The sequence below is a fragment of the Eulemur rufifrons genome, chromosome 14, assembly GCF_041146395.1.
Source record: "Eulemur rufifrons isolate Redbay chromosome 14, OSU_ERuf_1, whole genome shotgun sequence".
NCBI classification, from domain to species: domain Eukaryota; kingdom Metazoa; phylum Chordata; class Mammalia; order Primates; family Lemuridae; genus Eulemur; species Eulemur rufifrons.
Genome location: NC_090996.1, coordinates 31,720,327 through 31,744,495, shown reverse-complemented (window position 1 = coordinate 31,744,495; position 24,169 = coordinate 31,720,327). Strand labels below are relative to the sequence as shown.

Sequence of the window (24,169 nt, the reverse complement as noted above, 5' to 3'; positions counted from 1 at the left end):
AGGATGATGATGATGATAGGTCTTGATGATGACAACATTGCTGTCTGCTGGGCGCTGTCCTGTGTCTTTCTTATGTAAACTTATTTAGTGCTCACAACAGCCTGAAGAGGTAGATACTGTTCATATCTCCACTGATGTCCACATAGCTCTGATAAGGTAGAAAGGCTAAGATTTAGTTGAGATAACTAATCTGCTCACGTCTTGTTGCTAGTAGTCATTAAAAATCTAATCTGAGCCCAGAACCAGTTGATTGGGAACACTGACATTCCCAAGGGCATCTCTGTTAGATATTTCCAGATTTGTAGTCAAGTTTATATTCCTAAAGTGGGTAGGTTTGGGGTCTAGTATGAAAATATCTCGAGAAGGATGTCCAAATTGTAGATCACCTACATCACTTGACCTGTTAATCACAGGTATTCAGAGAGCAAATTGACTTTCTCTAGGGCAGTGGTCCTCAGTCCCTAAGGGACCCTTGGCCAACAGCTGCAATATACCTCCCTTTATTTGTGTACCTTGGACTTCAATAAAAGATGCTTGGAAATACCTTATTGAATATATGTGGATGTGGTGGAAGGAAGGAGGCTACACTTGGATGTAACGAGTTGGGTGTCAACCCAGCTGGAAATAAACAAGACAGGACATTTAATACGGATGGAAGGAGAGGGGAGGATATTTGGAGGGGATGGTGAGCAGGGAAAGAGAAAGAAACACTAACATGAAAAGGCAGGTAGAAAATCTGGAAGGTCAAATCCAGAGTAATTGAAATAGAGCCTTGGAAATTGTGAATCTGAGAAAGAATTGGAGGTTATGGGATAGGTAAAAAGGAAGATAAAGAAAAGTAAAGGGGTGAATAGAATAAAACAAAACAATGGGTTGTATTAAGAAAGAGGGAGAGATGCATTTTAATGCATATTTAAGAATAAATAACCTTATCAAGAAGATGAAGTAGAAATGATTTTTTTTAAAAAAAAAACCTCTATTTTGAAACTTTTTTTTTTTTTTTTTTTTTTTTTGGCAAGGGAAAGACCTCACTGAAAGTGAAGGCTGTGTAGGGAGACGAGTAAAAAGAGTTGTTCCTGCGCAGATACTAAGTGCCAGGCACTGTTCTGAGGGGTGAGGATCCAACATGGAAAAAAAGAAATGCAAGTCTCTGCCTTCATGGAGCTGAAAAGCTAGTGGATGTGAAGGTAGAAAAATAAACAAGGAAATTAAGGTTGCAAACGCTAGCAATGGTCAGTGCAATAAAGAAAACAAAACAGAGATGACAGAGCATTGCTGGATGTCAGAGCAGAGTTCTCAGAGGAGTCGGCATTAGAACCCGGAGAAGGATGCCCAGAGCAGCAGCCCGTGGGGGGAGGATGCAGAGGATGCGGCAGGTGCATGTGACACCCCCAGGAGGGCACAGACCTGATGCATTTGAGAAGCTGTAAGAAGATCCTTGCGGCGAATGGGACATAAGCAAGGGAAGGCAGGAGGGGTCACTAGGGAAAGGACAAACTAGGGCTACAGAGGGAGCTGGGTTTATTCTCAGTGGGATGAGAAGCCATTAGGGTTTTCAATAGAGAAATTCCAGTTTGATGAATGTTCCAAAAGGATATGCTGGGTTTGATTTCTGGATCTGCCCCTTATCAATTGTGTGTCCCTGGACACAGTTACTTCATCTCTCTGAACTTCCTGTCTGAGCTTCCTATTCCTTGAAGTGCAGACCCTGGTCAACCTTACTGCCCAGGGATCTTGCAGAAGTGAAGCATGGAGAATGCTTAGCGTCCGTGCTGGCCACATGCTGGCTAAAAACTGAAACCAAAGCAAACGACAGCAAAAGGTTTGGGGAACCCCGAACCAGCTGTGACGAGGGTAACCAGGAGGGAAGAAAAGATCTGAACTCGGTGGAAAAATGAAAGGACTTCATAGACCGTATGGAGATCACGTGTCTGTTCTCATCAGTTATTAGTATTCAGCTGAGATGATATTCCTGTGGTTATTTTAGGGTAAAAGTACAGTATTTCCTTGCCTGAGTATCTGTGGCTGTTGTCCATGTGCAGAACAGAAGTCCATTTGGAGAGGAGACAGAGACTTATGCCTCTTGCCACTGGTGATGGATTTCAGCAGAACAAAAATGAGTCTTTTGGGGTGAGAAGGCAGCCCTGGCATGGGTGTTTTGCTCGAGGTATTCCTTTGATGAGGCTGTGACCAGTGACACCGGAAAAGCTCCTCTTTAGCTAAAGTGCCTGCCAGGTCTAACCCACCTGGAATTTATTGATAAAGCTTAAGCAGCTGCAAGGCCTGTGACCTCAGAGAGTGACTTAGGCTGACTTTATCGGTGGTGGCTCTTCTTTTCATTATATTTGCTATTACTGGAGCTGATCTTTTTTTTTTTTTTTTTCTTTAAAACCTGTTAACCTTATACAAGGAGATGGGACCATTTGAGCTGTCAGACAGGAAGCTGAGGGGAATTAGTAAGCCTCCAAAATAGGTTGAGAGCTTCCTGTTGTTTGGGTCCTAGCAGAGAAAGATTGAAAAATAAGTATGTGGCATGTTTTCCTGGAGTTTCATCAGTTTCTCCCTGGGGCATGCATTTTTCCAGCAGTTAGTAGAAGGTTGCAATGACTGTGCCCATTTCACAGATGACACTTGTGAGTACCCCCGTCCTGAGGTGGGGGTGTTACAAGGGCAGGTCAAATATCCAGAACTGACATCTATGACTTATAGACCAAGAAATAGTCTTCTTCAGGAAGTGGGCAGAAAGTGTTTTTGAGTCTCTAAACCCATAGACTCTTTAGCTTGGCTAAGGGAAGTCATGCAATTACTCATATTTGGTTTTGAGCTGATTACTGATGACTAATTGACCATATGTGTTAGTGACTTTGAACTCCAGGCTCTGTGCAAACCCACGATATGCATTTCTTATTGAGGAAACCTGGACTTGTGCACACACAGAGAATATATCTATACTCTTTTTATACCGAGTATACTGAGTAATTAATGTAGGCTTGAAATGGGTAGAAAAGCTGAAAAATAGTAGCACGGCCTTCTTCCATGTGTTTGTTTATTCTTCTGTTAAAGACATGTCTGCTAAGGGCTATGTTATTACTCTAAGAAAATGATGCCAAGTGCAACAGGAAAGTAGATTTTGTGTGTCCCTAAGATGACCAGTGTTTGAGTCACACAAACCAGGTTCAGGTCCCAGAGCTAACATCTGTCAGCTCTGTGACTCTGAGCAAGAAGCCGAATCTCTCTGGGTTTGTTTCCTCTGAAATGGGGATAATCATTGTGCCTAATTCATGGAATGAAGTGAAGTCTCATATATATTTAATATAAATAATACATACTTCTATATAATATTACATAGATATTTGTCATGAAGAATGATTTTTTTTTAGAAGGTTCTTATTGTTACCCTTGCCTTTGAGGAGCTGATAACCTTATTGGCAAAGTCAGGTATTGTACAAATGCCCTGTAAATACAATTGCAAATGAAATTTAGCCCTAGGCAGACATGCAGGACAAAGGACATGGTGCCAGAAGGCGCAGTCACCTCTGCTGGGTGGAGCAGAGGAGGAGGTGAGAAGAGCTTTGATTAGCAAGTAATTGGGTGAGCAGAGGGAGGTGACTGAGGATGAGGAGACACTGCCAGCAGAGTTTCTGGAACATAATAAAGGCACCTGGCATGTACTCACCAGCAACATGTTCTCACCAGCAAATTGGTTTCCCTGATCATCACCTAAGTGCACATTTGGGAATAACACCAATTGGGTATCGGACTGGGGTGGGGGGAGGAGGGAGGGGATGGGTGTATACCTATATGATGAGTGCGTTGCATATTGTCTGGAGAATGGTCACGCTTGAATGTCCTGACTGGGGGGGTGCAGGGGGGAGTGGGATGCAGGGGTGGGGAGAGGATGGGTGTATACCTACATGATGAGTGCAGTGCGCACTGTCTGGGGAAGGGATACGCTTGAAGCTTCTGACTCGGGGGAATGGGCGGTACATGGGCAATATATATAACCTGAAATTTTGTTACTCCCATCATAAGCTGAAATAAAAAATAAATAAATAAATAAAATAAAGGCGCCTGGGCCAGAAAGATTCACATGGGGCATAGAGTCTGGGGAGGAACATAGCATAATGTGCATCTGAGAAGGTAGGTGGGAACAGGGAGGGCAAGACTGTAATTTCAAGAAATCCAAGCAGTCCCCAAGTAGTGTATAGCACTCCCCAGATAACTGGTTGTGAATATGGAGCCAAATTGTATGAAACGACAGCAGATCACGAAGGCAGGCACTAGAACACTGAAATGCATCTAAATATCTTCAAGAGTACAACAACCTGGGCTTATTTGGCAGGAGAGCAAGACATTGTAAAGTTGTCAGCCTCTTGGAGGTCCTCGTTGTGCTGGGTTATAATACTGAAACCAGCTATCCATATCTAGGAAAGTGGAGACAGTAAAATATGTTTCGTAAGGATTTCACCCAGAATGGTTAAAATGACAGAGGTCCATGTTTAGATCAGCCTTCATGACTTACATTAGTCAACTTTTAATTTCTTGCCTCTTCCCCAGGAGAGCATTATGATTGAGGTATTTAAGACATCCTCAGGGGTAGCCTAAATTTCTGCTACCCCCTCCCAACCCAGTATCTGTGTCCTGTGAATTGTATCAGCCTGCCAATGCAAAAGAGAAAATCAAAACTTTAATGGGAATATTCTTAATTCTCTTCTTGCATATAAAAACCAAATGACACGTTCTGTAAGTAAACTTGGCATTTGGGAAAGAGAGTGAAAAAAGCAGAGAAATGTAATTATCCTTGTAAGCCTGGTGGCAGGTACCCCTCCCTTCCCTAATGAAAAAAGAAGAAGCCCCTCCTATCCCTCAATACCTGTCCCAAAGCTGAAACAAAGAAATTCCTCATTCCTCTCGTGGACATCTCCTGGCCAAAGAAGCTCCCATCCCCCAGCCCTAAGAACCTTTATAAACCCACTCAGACTTCTGGGCGGGTGGCTTCTCTGGTTCCCACTCCGTGGGTCCCCTGAGGCTCACCCGGGTCCCTCTCTCGGGGACTCGTTACCCCCACCCTGAGTGCCCCAATAAAGCCTCTTTACTTATCCTTTCAACTCTGCTCATCTTTCTTTCTCTGGCACCGGCTACTTCAAAGAAACCTTACATTTGGTGCCGAGACCTGGGAGGGGCGTTTGGCTGCGCCGGCCCACTCTGGGGCCTTGGCTGCACCACCCCCTTCCGAGAACTCTCACTTTCTGGACTGGGACCTCCGCTGACTGCCTTCCAGTCCCTGATTGACGACCTCGGCCTGGGTGAGTCACCCCGTGTTATCCCAACCCGGATCCCCCAGGAGCCTCCGTTCCTTCTGGGAAGCTGTTCCCTATCTGTTAAACCGTGGGCCCACGTCGGAGGCTCCCCCGTTCCAGGGTCTGAGGCTATTCGGGGACACCTGAATTCCTCTCACCCCTGTCCGTGCCGGCACACTAGTCTCGGGCGGAGACATCGCCCCAGACTTTTGCTACCTCCGGAGCCAGGATACTGTTCCTGGCTGTTTCTCCATCTGGGTTGGGGTGACATGGGTGACCAAAATTCCCCGTGAGATGCCCCTGGGTTGTCTGCTGGCCAATCTGAAGGCCCTGGATTTAGGCATCCGGCCCAAGTGCCTCAGTCTTTACTGCAACACTGCCTGGCCAATGTATAAATTGGACAATGACTCCCAATGGCCTGAAAATGGGACTTTCAGTTTCAGTATTCTGCAAGACCTTAATAACTTTTGTCACAGGAATGGCAAATAGTCGGAGATCCCATATGTCCAAGCCTTTTTCTGTTTGCGCTCCCGTCCTTCTCTCTGTCTGACCTGCCACCCCGCACAAGTCCTCCTTGTGCTGGACCCCCCACCACCCTCCTCCTCTTCTCCCTCTAACTCTCCACCGGACGTCTCTTCAGACTCCCCTTCTGCTTTCTCCTATCCACCCGATTCCCTCGGCCCTCCCCCCACTCGACCTCCACCATACCCACAGGCGCCCGCCCATCCTCCCACACCGCCCAGCTGCTTGCTGCTGACGTCTCCAGTCAGCCAGCACACTCGCTCCCAGGCAAACCCTCGGACCAGCCCCTCCTCTGTCCGTTACGGGAGGTGGCTGGCACCGAAGGGCTTGTACGTGTACATGCTCCCTTCTCCCTTCCTGACCTTTCTCAGATTGAAAAGTGCCTAGGTTCGTTTTCTAATAACCCTACAGCCTACACCAAAGAGTTCCGTAACCTGACACAGGTATGTGACCTTATCTGGCATGATATTTTTGTTATACTATCCTCTACGCTTACTACTGATAAAAAAACACGTCCGGGCAGCAGAGGGACCACCTGTTGCAGTGTGTCCTTGCTGGGCTCCAGGCCGCCACTCACCGTGCTGTAAATTATGACAAACTCAGGGAAATCACTCAAAAGTCAGATAATAACCCTGCGGCCTTTCTCAGCCGCCTTACAGACACCCTTATCCAATGTACCCACCTAGAGCCTACCTTCCCCGCGGGGACTACTGTCCTTACAACTCACTTTATTACTCAGTCCTCCCCTGACATCAGAAAGAAACAAAAAAGGCAGAGGAGGGCCCTGAGACCCCTATCCGAGACCTGGTGAATATGGCATTTAAAGTCTTTAATTCCCGAGATGAATAGGCAGAGGCCCAAAGGGAGGCCCGTGTCCACCAAAAGGCACACCTGCAGGCCCAAGCCTTGCAGCCCTGAGGTCGGGGAGATCCGAGAAACCATCGACCTCGTCTAAGGCGACCAGCCACACTCCACCAGGCACCTACTTCAAGTGCGGTAAGGAAGGCCACTGGGCCAAGTGGCGCCTGCAGCCACTTCCACCCATGATGCCTTGCCCGGCTGTGGTCAAGAGGGACACTGGAAAAGTGACTGCCCCTTGGGACAGAAGTCCGGAGGGTCAGTCCTTCCATCCCTAGACCTGCCGGTGGCAGCTTTGGGTCTGGCTGCTGAAGACTGAAGAGACCCTGACTCAACGACCCCATCACCCTCGCTGAGCCCAGGGTAACAATCAAGGTAGCGGGTAAGGCAGTGTCCTTTCTGGTTGACATGGGGGCTACCTACTCTGTCCTGCCTTCCTTTTCAGGCCCTACCTGTCCTTCCCAGGTGTCAGTCGTGGGTATTGACGGCAATCCCTCTCGACTCCCCACCACGGGTCCCCTAACTTGTCTAATAGATGACCATCCCATCACCCATTCCTTCCTTCTCATGCCCTCCTGTCCTGCTCCACTATTGGGAAGGGACTTATTAACTCAAGCTGGGCACAACCTTCCACTTTTCCTCCAGAGCCTCCGCCCTTCTTCTTCTTCTTCTTCTTCTTCTTCTTCTTCTCTCTCTCTCTCTCTCTCTCTCCAGATTCCTCAGCTCCACCCACAGCTTTTCCCGCCTTACCAAGCCCTACATACCCTCTCCTGTCTGAAGTGGTAGACCCCCGAGTTTACATTAAACAAATTATATCTGTAATTTTGTTTAATTCAGAGATTGTTTAAAAATTGATTCAAAGCCTGGATTTGGAGGGAAAAATAAACCAAGATAGAAGGTAACTAATAAGGTAAAAAAGAGATGTAGAAAAGCTATGAACATGGAAATGTATTTTTGTTCAAAAAAAAAAATCAGCGAGAAAATAATTTGTGTGGAGAAAGATCTTGTGTAGTGACTTTTTGTCCTGGAACAGAATGGCTGGTTATTTGAGAAAAATGAAATTTAGGACAAAAAAGAAAGCCCAAGTATGTCATAGATGGTCTGTATAGGTTGTGATGGAGTTCATGGAAGGAATTTACAAAAGAATTTTGTGTATGGTTGAGTCAGCTATAATTAAAGAAAAAAGGTTTAGTTAAAATCACAAGGTATTCTTAAAATACTGGTTTACTCTTAATGAAACCGCAAAAGTATTTTGATTCTAAATCTACTGACAGCCAAAAAAGGAGGGACCTACATCTTCCTTCAGGAGAAATGCTGCTACTATGTCAATGACAGGCCTCCTCCAAAGTTCAGCTGTCTAAGCCTATTGTCACATACCTTGGACTTAGTCTCACCCCCACTTCCCATCATCTCACTGTTGATCGCCGGCAGGCCCTCCGCGACCTCCAGCCTCCCACCACTGCAGAACAAATTCTGTCCTTCCTCGGGTTCATTGGTTTCTTCTGACACTGGATCCCCAACTTTTTTCTCCTTGCCAAACCCCTCTATGAGGCAGCACGTGATGCCTCTGCTGGCCCTCTGTTAAACCCTCGGGCTGTCTGCCACGCCTTCCTAAAACTTCATGACTCTCTCCTACAAGCACCCCCTCTAAAACTCCTCATCCTAAAAAAACTCTTTTATCTCTACACAGATGAATGCCAGGGCCTGGCCCTCAGCGTCCTCACCCAACCTCTGCGACCTACTGTCTCTGCGCCTTAGCCGCAGCCACTACTCTCACCAGGGTGGCCCTTAAACTCTCCCTGGGACAGACTTACCTGTCTTCTCCACCCACCATTTACAGGACCTTCAGACTCACCGCTCTTTAGCCCTCCTTACTCTGTCTACACTACAGGAATTCCATCTCTTGTTTATTAAAAATCCCACCATTACTTTATCACAGTCCCCGACTCTAAACCCTGCCACTCTGCTCCCCATTCCCTGTCTATCCCTGTCCTCACACTCCTGCTCAGAAATGGTTGAAGCCTCCACTACACCTAGACCCGATCTGTCAGATAAGCCACTTCCTACAGCGGACTTAACTTTCTTTGTTGATGGCAGCTCCGTCACAGGTGAGGATGACAAATGCCGGGCGGCCTATGCCATTGTCTCTGCCTCTCAGGTAATAGAAGCCTCCTGTCTTCCAGAGGGCACCACCTCCCAAAAGGCAGAACTCATTACTCTCACCCAAGCCTTACACCTAGCCCAAGGCAGGAGTGTAAATATTTACACAGACTCCAAATATATGTTTATGATAGCTCACTGCCATGCTGCCATATGGAGAGAATGGGGCTTTCTGTCCACCAAGGGCTCCCCTATTATTAACGCCACCCTTATCTCTCGTCTCCTTGAGGCCCTTCAGTTACCCACCCAATTAGCTATCATACACTGCAAGGGACACCGGACGGACAGGTCCCCCATCGCTAAGGGAAACAACTATGCTGATATTGTCACCCGTAGTCTAACATCCCCAAAACATCCTGGTCCGGCTCTTCTTTTCCTTTCCATTCCTTACCTCCAGCCTCTCTACACTCCAGAGGAGCGTGACAGCCTTCTCGCCCAAGGGGGATCAACCACCACCGAAGGGTGGGTCCTTCTGAAAGATGGCAGGCTGGCTCTCCCTAAGGCACAGGCCCTAGAACTCATTGGCCAGGTCCACTCTTCACTTCATATTGGCACTAAGGACCTCTTCCACCTCTTACAGTCTCTATTTTCACACCCTGCCCTGTATTGTCTCATCAAAACTGTTTGCTCGAACTGTGACATCTGTGCCTCTGTTAACCCTCAAGGGGGCTTCAAGCCCCCTGTATCCACCCACCAGATGCGTGGTCACCTCCCCGGACAAGACTTGCAGGTCGATTTCACCCATATGCCACCTCACAGGCATTTCAAATACCTTTTAACACTGGTAAATACCTTTACAGGATGGATTAAAGCCTTTACCACTGTCAATGAAACTGCTGCTGTTGTTGCCTCCACTCTCATTACTGAAATTATCCCATGCTTCGGCCTTCCTTCCTCCATTCAGTCTGACAGTGGCCCTGCTTTTGTTCCTAAGGTTGTTCATCAGGTCTGTGAGGCTCTCAACGTCGAGTGGAAACTTCATGTTCCCTACAGGCCCCAGTCCTCAGAAAAGGTTGAAAGGGCTAACAGATTAATCAAAGACCACCTCACCAAACTCATTATTGAGACCCGCCAAGCATGGCTTGACCTTTTACCCTTAGCTCTCACCCGGATCAGGGTAGCCCCTTGACATCTTACCTTCCTTGGCCCTTTCGAACTCATGTATGGCTGGCCTTTTCTCATTAACCAACATCTTCCAGCCCAGCCCCCACCTTTGGCCTCCTATCTCCCATATCTCTCCCTCGCCAGGCAACTTCTCCGGGCCCACGCAGACAGATTTCTACCTCAGCTTCTGGAGACCGACTCAGATATCTCTCACACGGATATCCTCGACCCTTGAGACCAACGTTAAAAAATTAAAGTCACAGGCAAAGTATACTGAAAAATACACGACTATTACCCTTCAGCGACTATTCACGTCAGCCGTGAATACGTCCTGGCCCACCAGACACAGGTTCAAATATCTATCAATATGCTGGAAGCAGAACAAACTCTAGCAGGACAACTTTCTTACTGCCCTAAACATCCCCCTCTTACCTCCTGGCTAAATATTATTCAACATACCCTCGCCTTCTTAAAACTCCTCTAAAATAATCTATAATGTCTCCCACTGTTTCCTCTGTGCCTCCCTTCAGTGACCCCCTACTGGCCGCTGTTCCCCTAAACTTTTCTAACCCCTAAAAGATTCCCTCATTGGGTCCCTCATGCTCCACTCCGCTCACTCAAGTTCCCCTGTGGGAACCTGAGCCCACAGGCCAACGTTTTACAGATCACATATACTTTCTCTCCACCCTCACTGACCCCAACCTGCAACTTCATGGACGCTGCCTCACTAACCATACTGTGACCATGACCACCTCTTCTGCTCCAGGACAGTTCTTCTGGTACATTGGAACACTTACCCCCTACATCAATACATCCACCCTGGGTCCTTTTTTCCCTGTCATGGTCATCCCTCAATTAACTCTATATGGTGAGTCTGAATTCGAGTGGCTTCTCCCGGGACCCCGCTCAAAATGAGCCATCTTCTTGCTGGTCATGGTAGGTCTCAACTTGGTCTCCTCCATCGCAGCCTGAGGGCTTGCGGGAGGCACCCTGTGCCACAGTGTTAATTCTGCCCAAGACTTTGCAGATCACCTACAGCTATCCCTGGAAACCACGTCCACATCACTAGCTTCCTGGCACAGACAACTGACTTTTCTGGCTCAGTTTCTCCAACGCTGCCTGCAGAAATTATCCAGAGTAGCAGTAAACCAGATGCTTCTTCACCCCTACTCTCCTCTTCCAGTCACCCCTCCACCAGCCGACTCCAGCCCATAGCCCCCTCTACGCCCCTCAAAAACAGGAAGTAGCCAGAAAGACAGAGGCGCCCTATTATCACTAAAAGGCTGGAATGTAAGGCTGGTGGCAGGTACCCCTCCCTTCCCTAATGAAAAAAGAAGTCCCTCCTATCCCTCAATACCCGCCCCAAAGCTGAAACAAAGAAATTCCTCACTCCTCGCACCAACATCTCCTGGCCGAAGAAGCTCCCATCCCCCAGCCCTAAGAACCTATATAAACCTACTCAGACTTCTGGGTGGGGCGGCTTCTCTGGTTCCCACTCTGTGGGTCCCGTGAGGCTCACCCGGGTCCCTCTCTCGGACCCATTACCCCCACCCGGGAGCACCCCAATAAAGCCTCTTTACTTATCCTTTCAACTCTGCTTGTCTTTCTCTGGCTCCGGCTACTTCAAAGAAACCTTACATTTTTCCTAAGCTCACATAAGAACTGAAATGAGTGTTTTGCAGAATGAGTTACCAATAAATCACATGGCATAGAAAAGAATATATACATTCATTTTTCTTTCCTCTTCAATTTTCTGAAAAAGCTTAAATAGTTATTTTCTGGGTTTTTTTTTTTTTTTTTTTTTTTTTTTGTCACTGTTGGAGGTGAGAAGTTCAGGAGCCATGCATTTAGATTTACGTGTTTATTATAATAAAAAATAAACATTTATTTCTAGGCCTATTAGCTCGTAGTCTCATGTTGTCAAATTTAGAAATATGCCAGTGGAAACAAGACCTGAAAAGTGGCTATATGTTCTTTGAATTATGGCATGCACACAGGTTGAGTAACTTTTTTGTTACACTAGTTTATATATGCTTAGCTCCTCCATGCCAAACATTCTGCATTTAGTGTTTTCTTATTAACACCCATTCCAGAGTGTAGAAAGTTGAAAGAAAGAGAAGAAAGAGACGTCTCTATTCCGGTTCCATGCTGGTGTAGTTGGAGCAGAGGTGGGCCACCATTTGGGTCTTATCAGTTGCTTAATGCTACACACGATAAAGTTTGCTTTCCTGGAATAAAGAGTGAGTTACTCCATCCTGGACAAAAGACTACTATCTGTTTTCTAGCAGAAAGCAAAATTCCATGTCAAGGTCTCAGGACAGAAAATTTTGGTTCTCAGGAAACGGTGGTTGACAAGATGGCGAGAGTCCAAGTAAATGGTGCAAATGTCACTTTCCAAGGAGAGTTGTGGCAACCAAGAAAGCTCTGTCATCGTCTCAGAGCGGCAGCCATTTCTTGGAAACCCGCAGCTCATTTCTGTATACTCAACAGGAAGTATAAGAATGCTGATTTTTTTTTTTTTCCCCCAAATCATTTGCACTAGCTCTGTTGACCTTCAGCTGTGCTGCACCTTCTTTAATTGGCATAAATCTTGCTCTGACCGTTGGATGTCTTTCTGGAATATCCGATTCCTAGGAGGAAATGAAATATTCAATTAAATGGTTTTGTCGAGTCCTTGTAGTGTGAGGATCCTTACAAGGGTGGCTTGGTGGGTGCTGAGAGGGACTGTCTGTCAGCACCGATTCTCAGGAGGCTCATCCTCTTAAGAAAGTGCATCTTTTGTTGCCACCAGGGCTCCATTTAATTGACCGAAATAACAATGACCTGGAGGAATTAAGGCAGTTTTTAGAAGCATCTTACGTGGAGAAGGAAGAATAATAATTATGATAAAATTATGTAATGTACACAATATAATAAACACATATAATCAACTTTAAAAATTGCAATTATAATAAACATTTTGACCCCCAACTGTGTGACAACACTCTATGTACTTCATCTCACTTAACACGAACACCGGCTTCCTGATGATATCGGGACTGTGAAGCCCATTTTCTGAAATCTAGAAACTGAGGAAGAGATAAGTTGCCTGGAAAAGCCCTGTAACCGTTAGGGGGTGGAGTCAGGGTTTGAAACAAGACAGACCAGTTCCTCAGGTTTCTCTCTCATGTATGTGGATCCATACCTGGAGATGAAATTAAAATGCAGCTTCTCATTGAATTTTCCCTCAAATATCATAGTAAATTATTTGAGCTTAGTATTTCCAAACATGCCTCAAGCCTGATTTCCTCAATAGGTTGATACACTAATGAAGAACCATGCTATATATATTTTTTTCTTTATTTAAATATTTTATATAGACAGTGTGGGAAGCAGCTACATTTAGGGTATATCAGATCTAGGAGACACTGGGCAAACGTGTGTGGCCCTCTAGAAAGGGATAAAAAATAAAAGTAAAAACCTCCACGTGGGAGATACAAATTCCAGTTCTGGCTCGTGTTTCACTTGGCCTTGAACCAGGGCGAGTTCTCTGGGCACCGTTTCAAACCAGTACGGTTCCTGCTCCAGCTCCCTCTTGGGGTTGTAAGGCAGAGACCACAAGCAGGCAACATCAACAACACAACAGCAACAGAAACCCACGGGAGGCAACACACCACGTGAAAACGATGGCGATGTTGGCCAAACCATTCAAACAGAAGGCTTGGTTTCTTTTTAGAAGGGACCCAATTAACTACTAAGTTTCTGGCTGCCTTGGTGGGTGTAATCTCACCCTTTCCGTGTCCCCTGCTTCCCTGATCTTCAGTTCGGTTGCTTAACGTGAGTGCACTAAACCTCAATTCGATAATTGCATCCTCAAAACCTCTAATGAAGGTGCCTATCAAAGTACAAATAATTAGCCCGTGATTTTGTATTTGCAAACTGTATCCTGGCTGTTGATGCTTCACCGTGGTTCACATCAGAGGTTTTTTGGGGGCCCCTGTTCACACTCCTGTTGAAGGCAGAGGAATTTTGAAGGCCCGGAGGGTGACATTTTCACACAGCTCTCACCAAGGCATTCACCTTCACTGGTCCCCAACACTGACCTGTCATTTTCCCGTGGTGTTTATAAATCCCGGGGAGTGCTGCCGTTTTGTTTCGGTGCTGGCGATGCAAACATTTATCCTCATCAGAAGTCACGCTCTGAGCCTTGCAAGCAAGCGTGGCCTTGTTGCGCTTGAACCAGCTTCTCCCTTGCCAGCCTGTTTCTTTCTTTGGACCATGTCCACTTCAGCTCATCCAAGGCACACACTACTGACCCCTGTAGGGCTTCTTCCAGCGTCTTTCTTTCCTTCCTATTCACGTGTCTGCTGTTCCTTAATTATTCACAAGAGCCCATCTGTGATGTGCTGGGTGTCATCCAGGAGGCTAAAAGCCAAAAGGGAAAAGAAAAAAAAAAAAAACCTAATAAATTTGGATGCTGAATCCTAGGGCTCTTCTCGGAGGCTGCAGCTGTGGAGAGGGTGGGTTTTAGAGGCTGCGGCTGTCCATGAATGAAAGGAAAAGCCTTTTAGCTGACAGAAGCCAGGTGACAAACCCAGGCCTCCTGGGCTAGTAGATTTCTCCTCGGCATTGCTGAGAAAACAGCGCACCAACTTGTTGAGGGTTTGCAGCTGACAGCTCCTCAAGAAGTATTATCCTTAAAAGCTGAGCTAAAATTATTCACCTCATGTAAAAACAAGTGCGATTTACATCTAATATGGGTAATTACTTTTACAGTTAATTAAAAGCGCTCTCATTAAACTCCTGCTGTGATGCCAATGCATAGCTCTTATTTGCAAACAGACCCTTGGTTTGAGCTCACCTGGTGACACATGCCTCCTACCTGAGAGGGGGCTGCCTCCCTCTGTATCGAGTTTAATTGTGCTGAGGCGGCAGCCCTCGAGTTACCTGGACTGTTTCCCACCAGCTCGCTTGTCTGCATGGCTGGATGCTTGAGATACTGAAGATTCTTGTCTGCTGATAACCAGACTACCAAAAAAAAAAAAAAAAAAATTAGAAGGAAAAGAATAAAATGATTCACAGGAGGGAGGGGTGCAGTCCTCAAAGAAAGAAGTCAAGATCTTTCTATGCATAGAAGCTTGGTTTGGAGATTGTTTTGTGGTCTTTTGGGCTTTACAGATTTTTTTTTTTTTTTTTCCTGCCAAGAAAATATTTCCTCTCGAAGAAAATATCTCCTAATCCCCCTTAAAAATCTGTTTTTTAAGTCAGCAGCTTTGCATTGCAACAGCTCAGGTAAACTTTACTCTCTTGGTTGAACTGATTCGAGTGGAGATTTTAATTAGTTTATGAGTTGTTTGTTGTTTGATTTCAGGTGAAGTAGCTCCTAAGTTCTCAGTCGTCTGTCTTCCATATTTAGATGGAAACCCTGGTGTTTTCAGAATATTCTGTGCCTTGAAACAGGGATCTCTGCCATACTGAACCTTCTTAAACACATACTAATAAAATGCCTAATAAATAAAATGATCACATTCCTGGTAAGTAATTAGGGCTTAGTAATTAAGACATACAGTCATTTGAGACTTATATTTTGAGGAAGCGGAAAGATTATGATATTTCAAGAAGTTTACGGACCCGAGAATATTGGATCCACTTGCATAGTGCTTGGTGTGTTGGTTTTTTGTTTTTTGTTTTTTTTTTTGCAGTTGTTTGCTTCCATCTGCTGGCCATTTGTGATATTGCAGGCACCTAGCAAATCTGTGAAGGGAGAGAAACATGTTATGAAATGGATACAAAGTATCAGTGCAAACATTTTATACTATTCTTCATGTATCCAAGTGACCTTATTTGAATCTTACTTGTTTTGAGTTGAGTGAACACAGACTGTGAAAATTCAGCTGAAAGGCAAGCGTGATTTCGAATTTGTACCAACTATGGTTAGAAGACAATATACTCAATTTTTTTGAAAGCTAGAACACAATCATTATCTTTAATAAGGCAATTACCTTTAGGAAATTATTTAAATATTCAAATGCAAGCAAAATGTATGGTGTAGGGGAAACAGAATACACAGCAGGTAGGCCAGATGGATTTCAGTCCCCTTTATGCCCTTAGCTGTCAGAGTGGTGTGAGGCCAATTCGCTGCACTCTTTGAAACTCAGTTTACTCATCTGCAAAATGGAAGTGTTGAGCCAAAAGGTCCCTATGGTATATGCTTATTTGCAAAGTTTGAGTCTTTTTGAAGGTCCAAAAAATTAACAACTCAGGCTGCAGAAAATCACCAATAAGTCCTAGCATCTTGATTCATATTCCTTGACATGTTTTTAAATGAGAAGCAATTGTTATTTTCAGAACACTAGGAATTGTAAATGGCCATTTGTAACACTGACTCAGGATTTAAAATGCACTGTGAGTTGTTTTGGGAGTGTGATGTTGACATGCAGTTTTTCTTAATGTTATAAACTGTCTTGCCGTAGCATTTATTATCTGTTTGTAAAGGAAGAGCAAAACACTTGGATTTCTTCCCCAGTATTAAGGCAGTTGATCATAGGCTGATTTGGGCTTACAGATGACCCTTTGGCTGTGTCCCCCACCACGCTCCTGAGAGATGACTTAAGCTCTCAGGTATTTTCCGTGAAAAGCTTTCTGGGACTTTGTGAGTATCTGAGTCCAAGAGAATAATGCTGCACCCAGGATATATGATCCTTACTTAACTCATATGTCAACTATAAGCACCGTTGGTCTTTTCTTTCCATTGCTCTTCCAGAACTGATGACTTCAGTCATCAATTTAGAGGTTCCAGGGCTGTGTTGCGAGAATACCTGAGCCCATGACCACAACAGCCTGTGATCGTCTTGGGATTTCTTATAAAGGGATTTTTCTTTTCTCCCAGGGCTTAGACTGCCTGGGAGTGGTCTCTGGCCCACACCTGTCTTTTTTCAGTGATAAGTATCAAGCAAGAGACCTCAGCACAAGAAGTTCCCTGAGCCTCTGTATTAGTTTCCTGTGACTGCTGCAACAAATTGCTACCGAATGGGTGGCTTAAAACAACAGAAATCTGTTCTCTCACGGCTCTGGAGACTAGATGTTTAAAATCAAGGAGTCAGCAGGGCTGAGCTCCCCCTGGGGGCTCTGCTTCTTCCAGCTTCTAGTAGCTGGTGTTCCTTGACTTGTGGCATCAGTTTAATCTCTGCCTGTCTTCACAGGGCTTCTCCTCTCTTCTGCCTCTTAAACAAATACTTGTAATTAGATTTAGGGCCCACCCAGATATAATAGGATGTTCTGATCTCAAGATCTTAATGAGTGTGACCCTATTTCCAAACAGGGTCACACTCACATGTACTAGAGGTTAGGGCGTGAACACATCTTTCGGGGAGGCAACTATTCAACCCAGTACCGGCCCCTCACTTCCGAATCCTCCCAGGCCTCTGGAATCCCGTCGGCAGGCGTTTCTCTCCACCTGCTCCCTGGGATCTGTGACTGCCGGGCGCTTCCGTGCCGTGCAGGCTGCTGATACAGGATCCGGCACGATGGTGCGTTATGGACACAAATAACCCTGACCTACAAAAATCATCAAAAACAACCAACACACAAAGTGCAGAAGAAAAGAAATCTCTCCTGGGAGACAGGATCGCTTCTGAAAAGAACAGACACGCGCGTGCTTTGATGTCTAAAAGCCGTAAGAGTTCAGAGGCCTTGGAAGAGGAAACTTTAAAAATAGAACTGTTTTTAAGTTCTCAGTACTTCACTCAGAACCAGGTCTCCCAAAGACTTTTGGAGGATGTCATTGGTGATAGCTAACATTTATCGATGATTTGCCATGTGCTGAGACCATCGGATATATTGGATATGCCTAACAACAAGTGAGGCAGCTGTTATTATCATCCTGGTCTTAGATATGGGGAGGCTGAGGCTAATCAAAGTCAGCCTCCTCGTGCAGGGTCTCACCACTGGGGTGGTACAAACCCAAGCAGTGTGACTCCACTGTGAACAGTCCCATTTTCCGCCCACAGTTCAGCCCACTGAAAGTAGCATGGCTGGCCTTTGTCGGGAAATTGATTGCTTGGTGATGAGGACATAGCTCCAAATTCATACTTAACACTTAAGTAGTCGAGCTGTTTTCTGAGCGGAGCCATCGAGTGGGGCAGAAGTACTTACTGGACGACTCTGGTTCAGAAAAGGTCAGGTCGGAACCCACCCAGAGATACCAGCTCTAGGCAGAACGAGCCGAACGATAATTTGTTCCCGCCAAAGTGACATTTTTCCAATTTGAGTTCCACATTGTTCAGAAGCAAGGGCCGTCCCCCGGGGCGCCTCCTGCATAGATCCGCAGTGGATGACAAACCAACAGTATCATCTAAATAAAAACTCCAGCACGGGTTTAGTAAATTAATCCTGATAAGAATAAATTGAATAATCGTAGGGAAATGGCAAGAGCTTGGATTCCGCCAGACGGCTTTTTTCCTGTTGCTTGCCTGGATCCTCTGTGGCAGATTAAAAACAAAAATCTGCCTTTCGTGTATTGATGTTGTTAGTTTGTTGATTAACAACTGCCACGTCTGTGTGGGTAAATCAACATCGGATATGGACTCTTGCCTGCAAACCCAACGTCTTTTCACTGGAGCCGAGAAAGGAAACACATGTTTCACCCGGTCAGAACAGGCTAACGCAGACAGGGAGTGGGTTTTTTCCACCTCGTTTCTTAGATGGCATTTTCTAGGTTTAAAAATAATCTCTGATTTTCATCACTCCCATACTGAGTTAATCTCCAGTTTCTCTGTATTTTTCTGAGCAGATGGACTCCGGGAGAGCTCTTTATCAGTGGAAGGGGTATGTTGTTGAGTCAGGGTCCGAAGTCAATCAAAGGATTTGGCCGTTCAGTTAGGAAAGTGGGCGAGAAAAGGAAGAAGACACCTCGTGTAAACATGACCCCAAGCCCTAGGACTGTGCCTTCTAGGTCATCTGGGAATCTTGTCTTAGCTTGGGCTGCCATGAGAGCATAGTGCACGGAGAGGCTTCAACAACAGAAATTTGTTTACTCATGGGTCTGGTGGCTGGATGTTCAAGATCGAGGTGTCAGTGTGGTCAGGGTCTGATGAGGGCCTCTTCCTGGTTTCTAGACAGCCGACTTCTCTCTGCGTCCTCATGTGGACTTTCTTGGCCTTGTGCTTGCAGGGAGGGGAGAGGGGAGGGAGAGGAGTGAAAGAGAGAGGGGGCTGTCTTGCATCTCTTCTTATAAGGACATTGATGCTATCCGATCAGAGCCCTACTCTTATGATCTCATTTAACTTTGATTATTTCCTTAGTGGCCCCATCTCCAAGTAGAGCCACAGTGGGGGTTAGAGCTACAACATATGAATTTGGGAAGGGGGGCACATTCAGCTGCTTCTCTAGCTATGTTTGCTGTAAATAACCCTCCCTCCCAGTGCAAACACATGGCCTGAATTATCTAGACTGACCAACCACCATGACTACAATAAAATCACCTGGAAGGAATGGGAAGCGTCTGGTATTTGGAGCCACTTCTAGGTATAGACTTAAGCTCCATCATTGTGTGACCCGAGGTTACCTAATGGCTAATCTCAATTTTTATGTAGAAAAAAAAAAAAAAAAACCTAAATAATACCATCCTTGTTCAGTTGTTGGAAATTTAGAGGCAGGGTAGAAAACACCTAGCATAGTTCCTGGCACCAAAGAGGTATTTAATCATGGCTCACTGTTAAAAGTCCATTTGCCAATATAAAAATGAAATAATTGCTACGTGAATCTTCACCTTATGATGTGGTGCCCTTTTGTTCCACTCTTGATCCACATGAGACTAGAACTTTCTGTGTTTGCTTAATAAATCACTATGGTGATGTCTGACCTAATGATCTAGCCACAGAGTAGACCCAGCTACTTCTTGATGAGGAAATAAGCATTTCTATAGACTTAGCCCAGACAGAGCTTCTGTTGTTTGCTGATCCCTACACCACCTGCTACCCCACTCTTTCCCTGCATCCACGGCCAGCATGCCCAGACCAGAAGCCTTGGAGTGGTCCTTGGCTACCATCTTTCCCTCCCACCCCACATCCAGACCCTCAAGACACCGTACAGTAGCCCCCAAACTGTTCTCCCCACTCACCTCCTTAATTCTCAACTGCCTATTCTGTTAAAACAGAAATCAGATCATGCCTGTCCTCTTTTCAAATCCCTCAGGTGAAAACAAGTGCTAATGAGGGTGTGGAAAGATTTGAACCCTTGTGCACTCCTGGGGGAATATAAAAGGGTGCAGCAGCTGTGAAAAACAGCACGGGGGTTCCTCAAAAAATTAACTGTGGAACTAACATAGGATTCAGCAGTTACACCCATGCTCATTGCAGCAGAAACAACCCAAGTGTCTGTGGATGGATGACGCCTAGGAGTGGGTGAACAAACTGTGATGTATCCACACAATGGAGTGTTGTTCAGCCTTAAGATGGAATGAAACTCTGACATATGCTCCCAGTGATGAACCTGGAATCGTCATGCTAAGTGGAATTAGCCAGGCACGAAGGACACGTATTTTACGATTCCACTTACACAAGTGTTATGGGCTAAATCGTGCCCCTCCAAAATTCCTTTGTTGAAGCCCTAACTGCCAGTGTGGCTGTGTCTGGGGATTGGGCCTTTGGGGAGGTGATTAAGGTTAATGGAGGTCGTAAGGGTGGGATCCTAATCCCGGAGGACTGGTGTCCTTAGGAGAAGAAGAGACACCAAGTCAGTCTCTTTCTGTGCAGGCACAGTGAGCAGGCGGCATCCACAAGCCAGGAAGGGAGCCCTCACCAGGAACCCGGACAGAACTTGAACTTCCAGCCTCCAGAACTGGGAGAAAATAAATTTCCATTGTTTAAGCCCCCAGTTCTGTGGTATTTTGTTACGGCGTTCCCAGCAGAGTGATAAAACAGGGTGTCTAGAGTAGCCAAACTGATGGAGACAGAAAGTGGGATGATGGTTGCCAGGAGCTGGGGAGAGGGAGGATGGGGCATTGTTTAGCGAGGACCGTCTTGGAAGATGGAAAAGTTCTGGAGATGGATGGTGGCGATGGCTGCACAACAATGTGAATGTACTTAATGCCATTGAATGGTGCACTTAGAAATGCAAAATGGTACATGTCGTGTGTGTTTTACAACAATAAGACAACTCGGTGGTTCCTCACCTGTCTCAGAATAAAAGCAAACATCCTCCTCTGATCTCATGTCCCTATTTTCCTCTCTCCCTGCTCCCCAGCCACAGAGACCTCCATCCCCTTGTGTTGGCTGGGAGATGCATTTCCCCCTGGGGCTTTGCACTCGCCCTGCCCTTGCCCGGGGTCCCCTTCCCCAGTTGGCTCTTTGGCTCATCCCCTAACTTCCTTCAAGCCTTTGCTCAGTGGCCACTTCTTTTTACATGTAAAATCTTATTCCCTACTCTCAGTTCCCATCCCCTCTTCCAGGCTTTGTTTTTCTTCATAGTACCTATTCTTTTCTGAATGCCATTTACTGGGGTGCGGTTTTTATTGTCTGTCTTTTCCAGCAGAATGTGACCCTCACCAGGGCAGGGCCTCCAGGTGTGTTGTGCATTACTGAGTCTTCTGTGCCCTGGGCAGGGCCAGGCAGGCAGTAGGTGCTGAGGAAGTTTCATTTGAATGAGTGAATTGCTGTCACAATTGCTTGTGGGAACGTCTGTCTTTCCATCTAGCTAGTGATTTCCTTGAGGGTAGGAACCATGATTTTTTCACCTTTCTGTTCTAGAACCACAGGAAAAGAAATGCATACAAAGAAGGTATGCAATAAATATGGATGGATGGATAGATGGATGGGTGGGTGCATGGGTAGATGGATGGAGGATGGATGATGGATAGAGGATGGAGGAAGGAAGGATGGAGACAGAATGGATGATTGGATGGATTGGTGAGTGGGTCAGTGGATGGATAGAGGATGGAGGAAGGAAGGATGGAGAATGAATGGATGATTGGGTGGATTGGTGGATGAATGGATTAATGGAGAGATGGAGGATGGATGAAAGGTTGGATGGATAGTTGGGTAGGTGGATGTATGGATGGAAGGATGAAAAATAGGTAGTGGTGGTTTTTCGTTGAAACAAGATAAATCTGACTGTGCTAAATTTGGAATGTGAGAGACATTAAATCTGATTAGAGGCAGTCTCTGCTGATATGAGCAAAGGTATTTCGGGTGGGTTATTTTATGAGCCATCAGCTCCTCTCTGTTGTGGCCTCTGATCCATAGCTATCGCCTTCACTCCGCATCTGCATGTAATAAAGCTCACTTATAACATCCATATGTCTCTAACGCACACACCTCGGCATATACTTCTATAAGCACTATAAAGGGCAATGACTCGAGAAAGAACTGGTAGGAGTGGGAGCCCTTTGTTATTTTAAAGGGCATTTCAACGACACCACTGAATGTTCTCTGACCATAAGTCTAACTCCTGTCCTTTGTCTCTCTTTTCTCCTCCTCACAGGATATCAAAGGAGACTGCACGACCTGCGGGGAAATAGAAGACAGAAAGGTGAGTCGATATTTCTCATCATCTGGGTTTCGAACAAAACAAGAACTCCGTGATTTCAACCTGAGTGTTTAAGACATGCCTCACTGGGTGATGGTTTGCAGGTGATTTGTGGGCTGTTAGACATTTAAAAACAATCATACTTAAAAACGTTTGCCATTCCCCACCCCCTTGCAATCTGTGTTATTTCTGATGGCTTCAGTGAAGAGTGTGTAATTAAGGTTGCGAAAAATTGGGTGCTGAGTGTCGTTTAGTCATACCCTTCTTTTCAGGAAAATAACTTATTTATCCTTTAACTCTTGTCTCATTTCAGTTGAATATTGTTGCTGGTTACTATATGTATATATATATATATATATGTATGTGTATATATATATGTGTGTGTGTATATATATATATATAAATATAAAATGTTACATATGTTATAGAGTACATAGTATCACATATATTATAGAATATACAATATTACAGATATTATAGAGTGTATAATATTGGGTTTCCCAGGGTTTGTCCCTGTAAATCTGATTCATGCACTTGGACTTGGATAAAAGCCTCAATTTCCACCATGACACATTCCTATGTGCATTTGAAATTAAGGGGCGAAGGTCGATTCCTACATATTTAGATAGAGTTCACCCCTCCACCTATTTATCTTGTTACACTTGGTGTGGAAGCCCTCAGGAAAAGCAGCCGTTAAACAATCGTTCTTTAACATTTTCACAGCATCTCTTTATTGACAAGAGTTCACAGAAGTTTCTGCGGCAAAGCACATCCCCACAGATCAAATTTTACCCTTAATGCCTTGGATCCACAGAGGTCAAACAAGTGAATGGAGAGTACATACCTCCCGGCTACTTTTGACATCATTCCACAGTTTTGAAAGATGTTTCTCTTTTCAACACTACCATTATTGTCAAATAGGTTATTATTTCAAGCAGAGGTTTTCAGCTCTGATCTGAGGATGGCCCAGGTACGTCTGCCGATTAATAAGGTGGTTGAGGACTTTTCAAAACAAAATGTGCTTTTAAATGAAAAGCAATTGCCATGCATTATTTTAGGGATTGTTAATCTCCTCGTGTCGGAATGAATAATGATATGGTAGCTTAGATTCAAACTGCACAATCCCAGCTCAGAGTTGTGTGTTGCTCTAGTTTGCAGGCAAGGGCATTATCAGTTCACGTTTGCACTCGCTGCGTGTTTGCGTGCTGGTGTACACGCATGTGTGCATTTCGTGAGTTGGACAAATGGAGTTGCTGCTTAGGCAAAACATGTGTCCAAAGTATCTCACCAGTGTTCTGCCCTGCCCAGCACTCAGCATGTTTCCAGACCTGCTTCCAGAGTTTAGGATATTTCCACTTCCCTTGGGCTTCTGTGGAATCCGCAAACATGTTTCTGTCTGGTATCTTGTTTTGTTGTTGTTGTTGTTTGTTTTTTTTAATTTGTTTGTCAGTAGCGTTTGAAAGATAACATAGGAACTGATGCTATTAGAACAACTCAGCTCCATTAGGAACAAGGTCGGTGAGCTGCCAGGATAAGTTCTGGGTGGGTTCTCCACCTGCCCAGACTGCCTTTGGTTCCTACATCATGATGATAACGATTGCCCAGGTCATTGGCTGCTCCGGGAGAGCAGAGAGACGCTGGTGGAGAAATGTCATCACGCTCACTCTGTACATGGTTTCAGCTCTTCTCTAAAAAGGGGAACACACACATACACATGTACG

The 24,169-nt window shown here is 45.3% G+C and overlaps 1 protein-coding gene across 19 annotated transcripts in view; it reads left to right on the top strand.

Moving 5' to 3' along the window:
* The window catches only part of RBFOX1 (RNA binding fox-1 homolog 1), a 1,926,172-nt gene that overhangs the window by 1,056,681 nt on the left and 845,322 nt on the right, over window positions 1–24,169 (top strand). For all 19 annotated transcript variants that reach the window (XM_069486148.1, XM_069486147.1, XM_069486173.1 and 16 more), the window contains one exon: window positions 22,404–22,451. In XM_069486148.1, coding sequence (XP_069342249.1) covers window positions 22,404–22,451 — 48 coding nt within the window. The remainder of the gene's footprint in view (window positions 1–22,403; window positions 22,452–24,169) is intronic.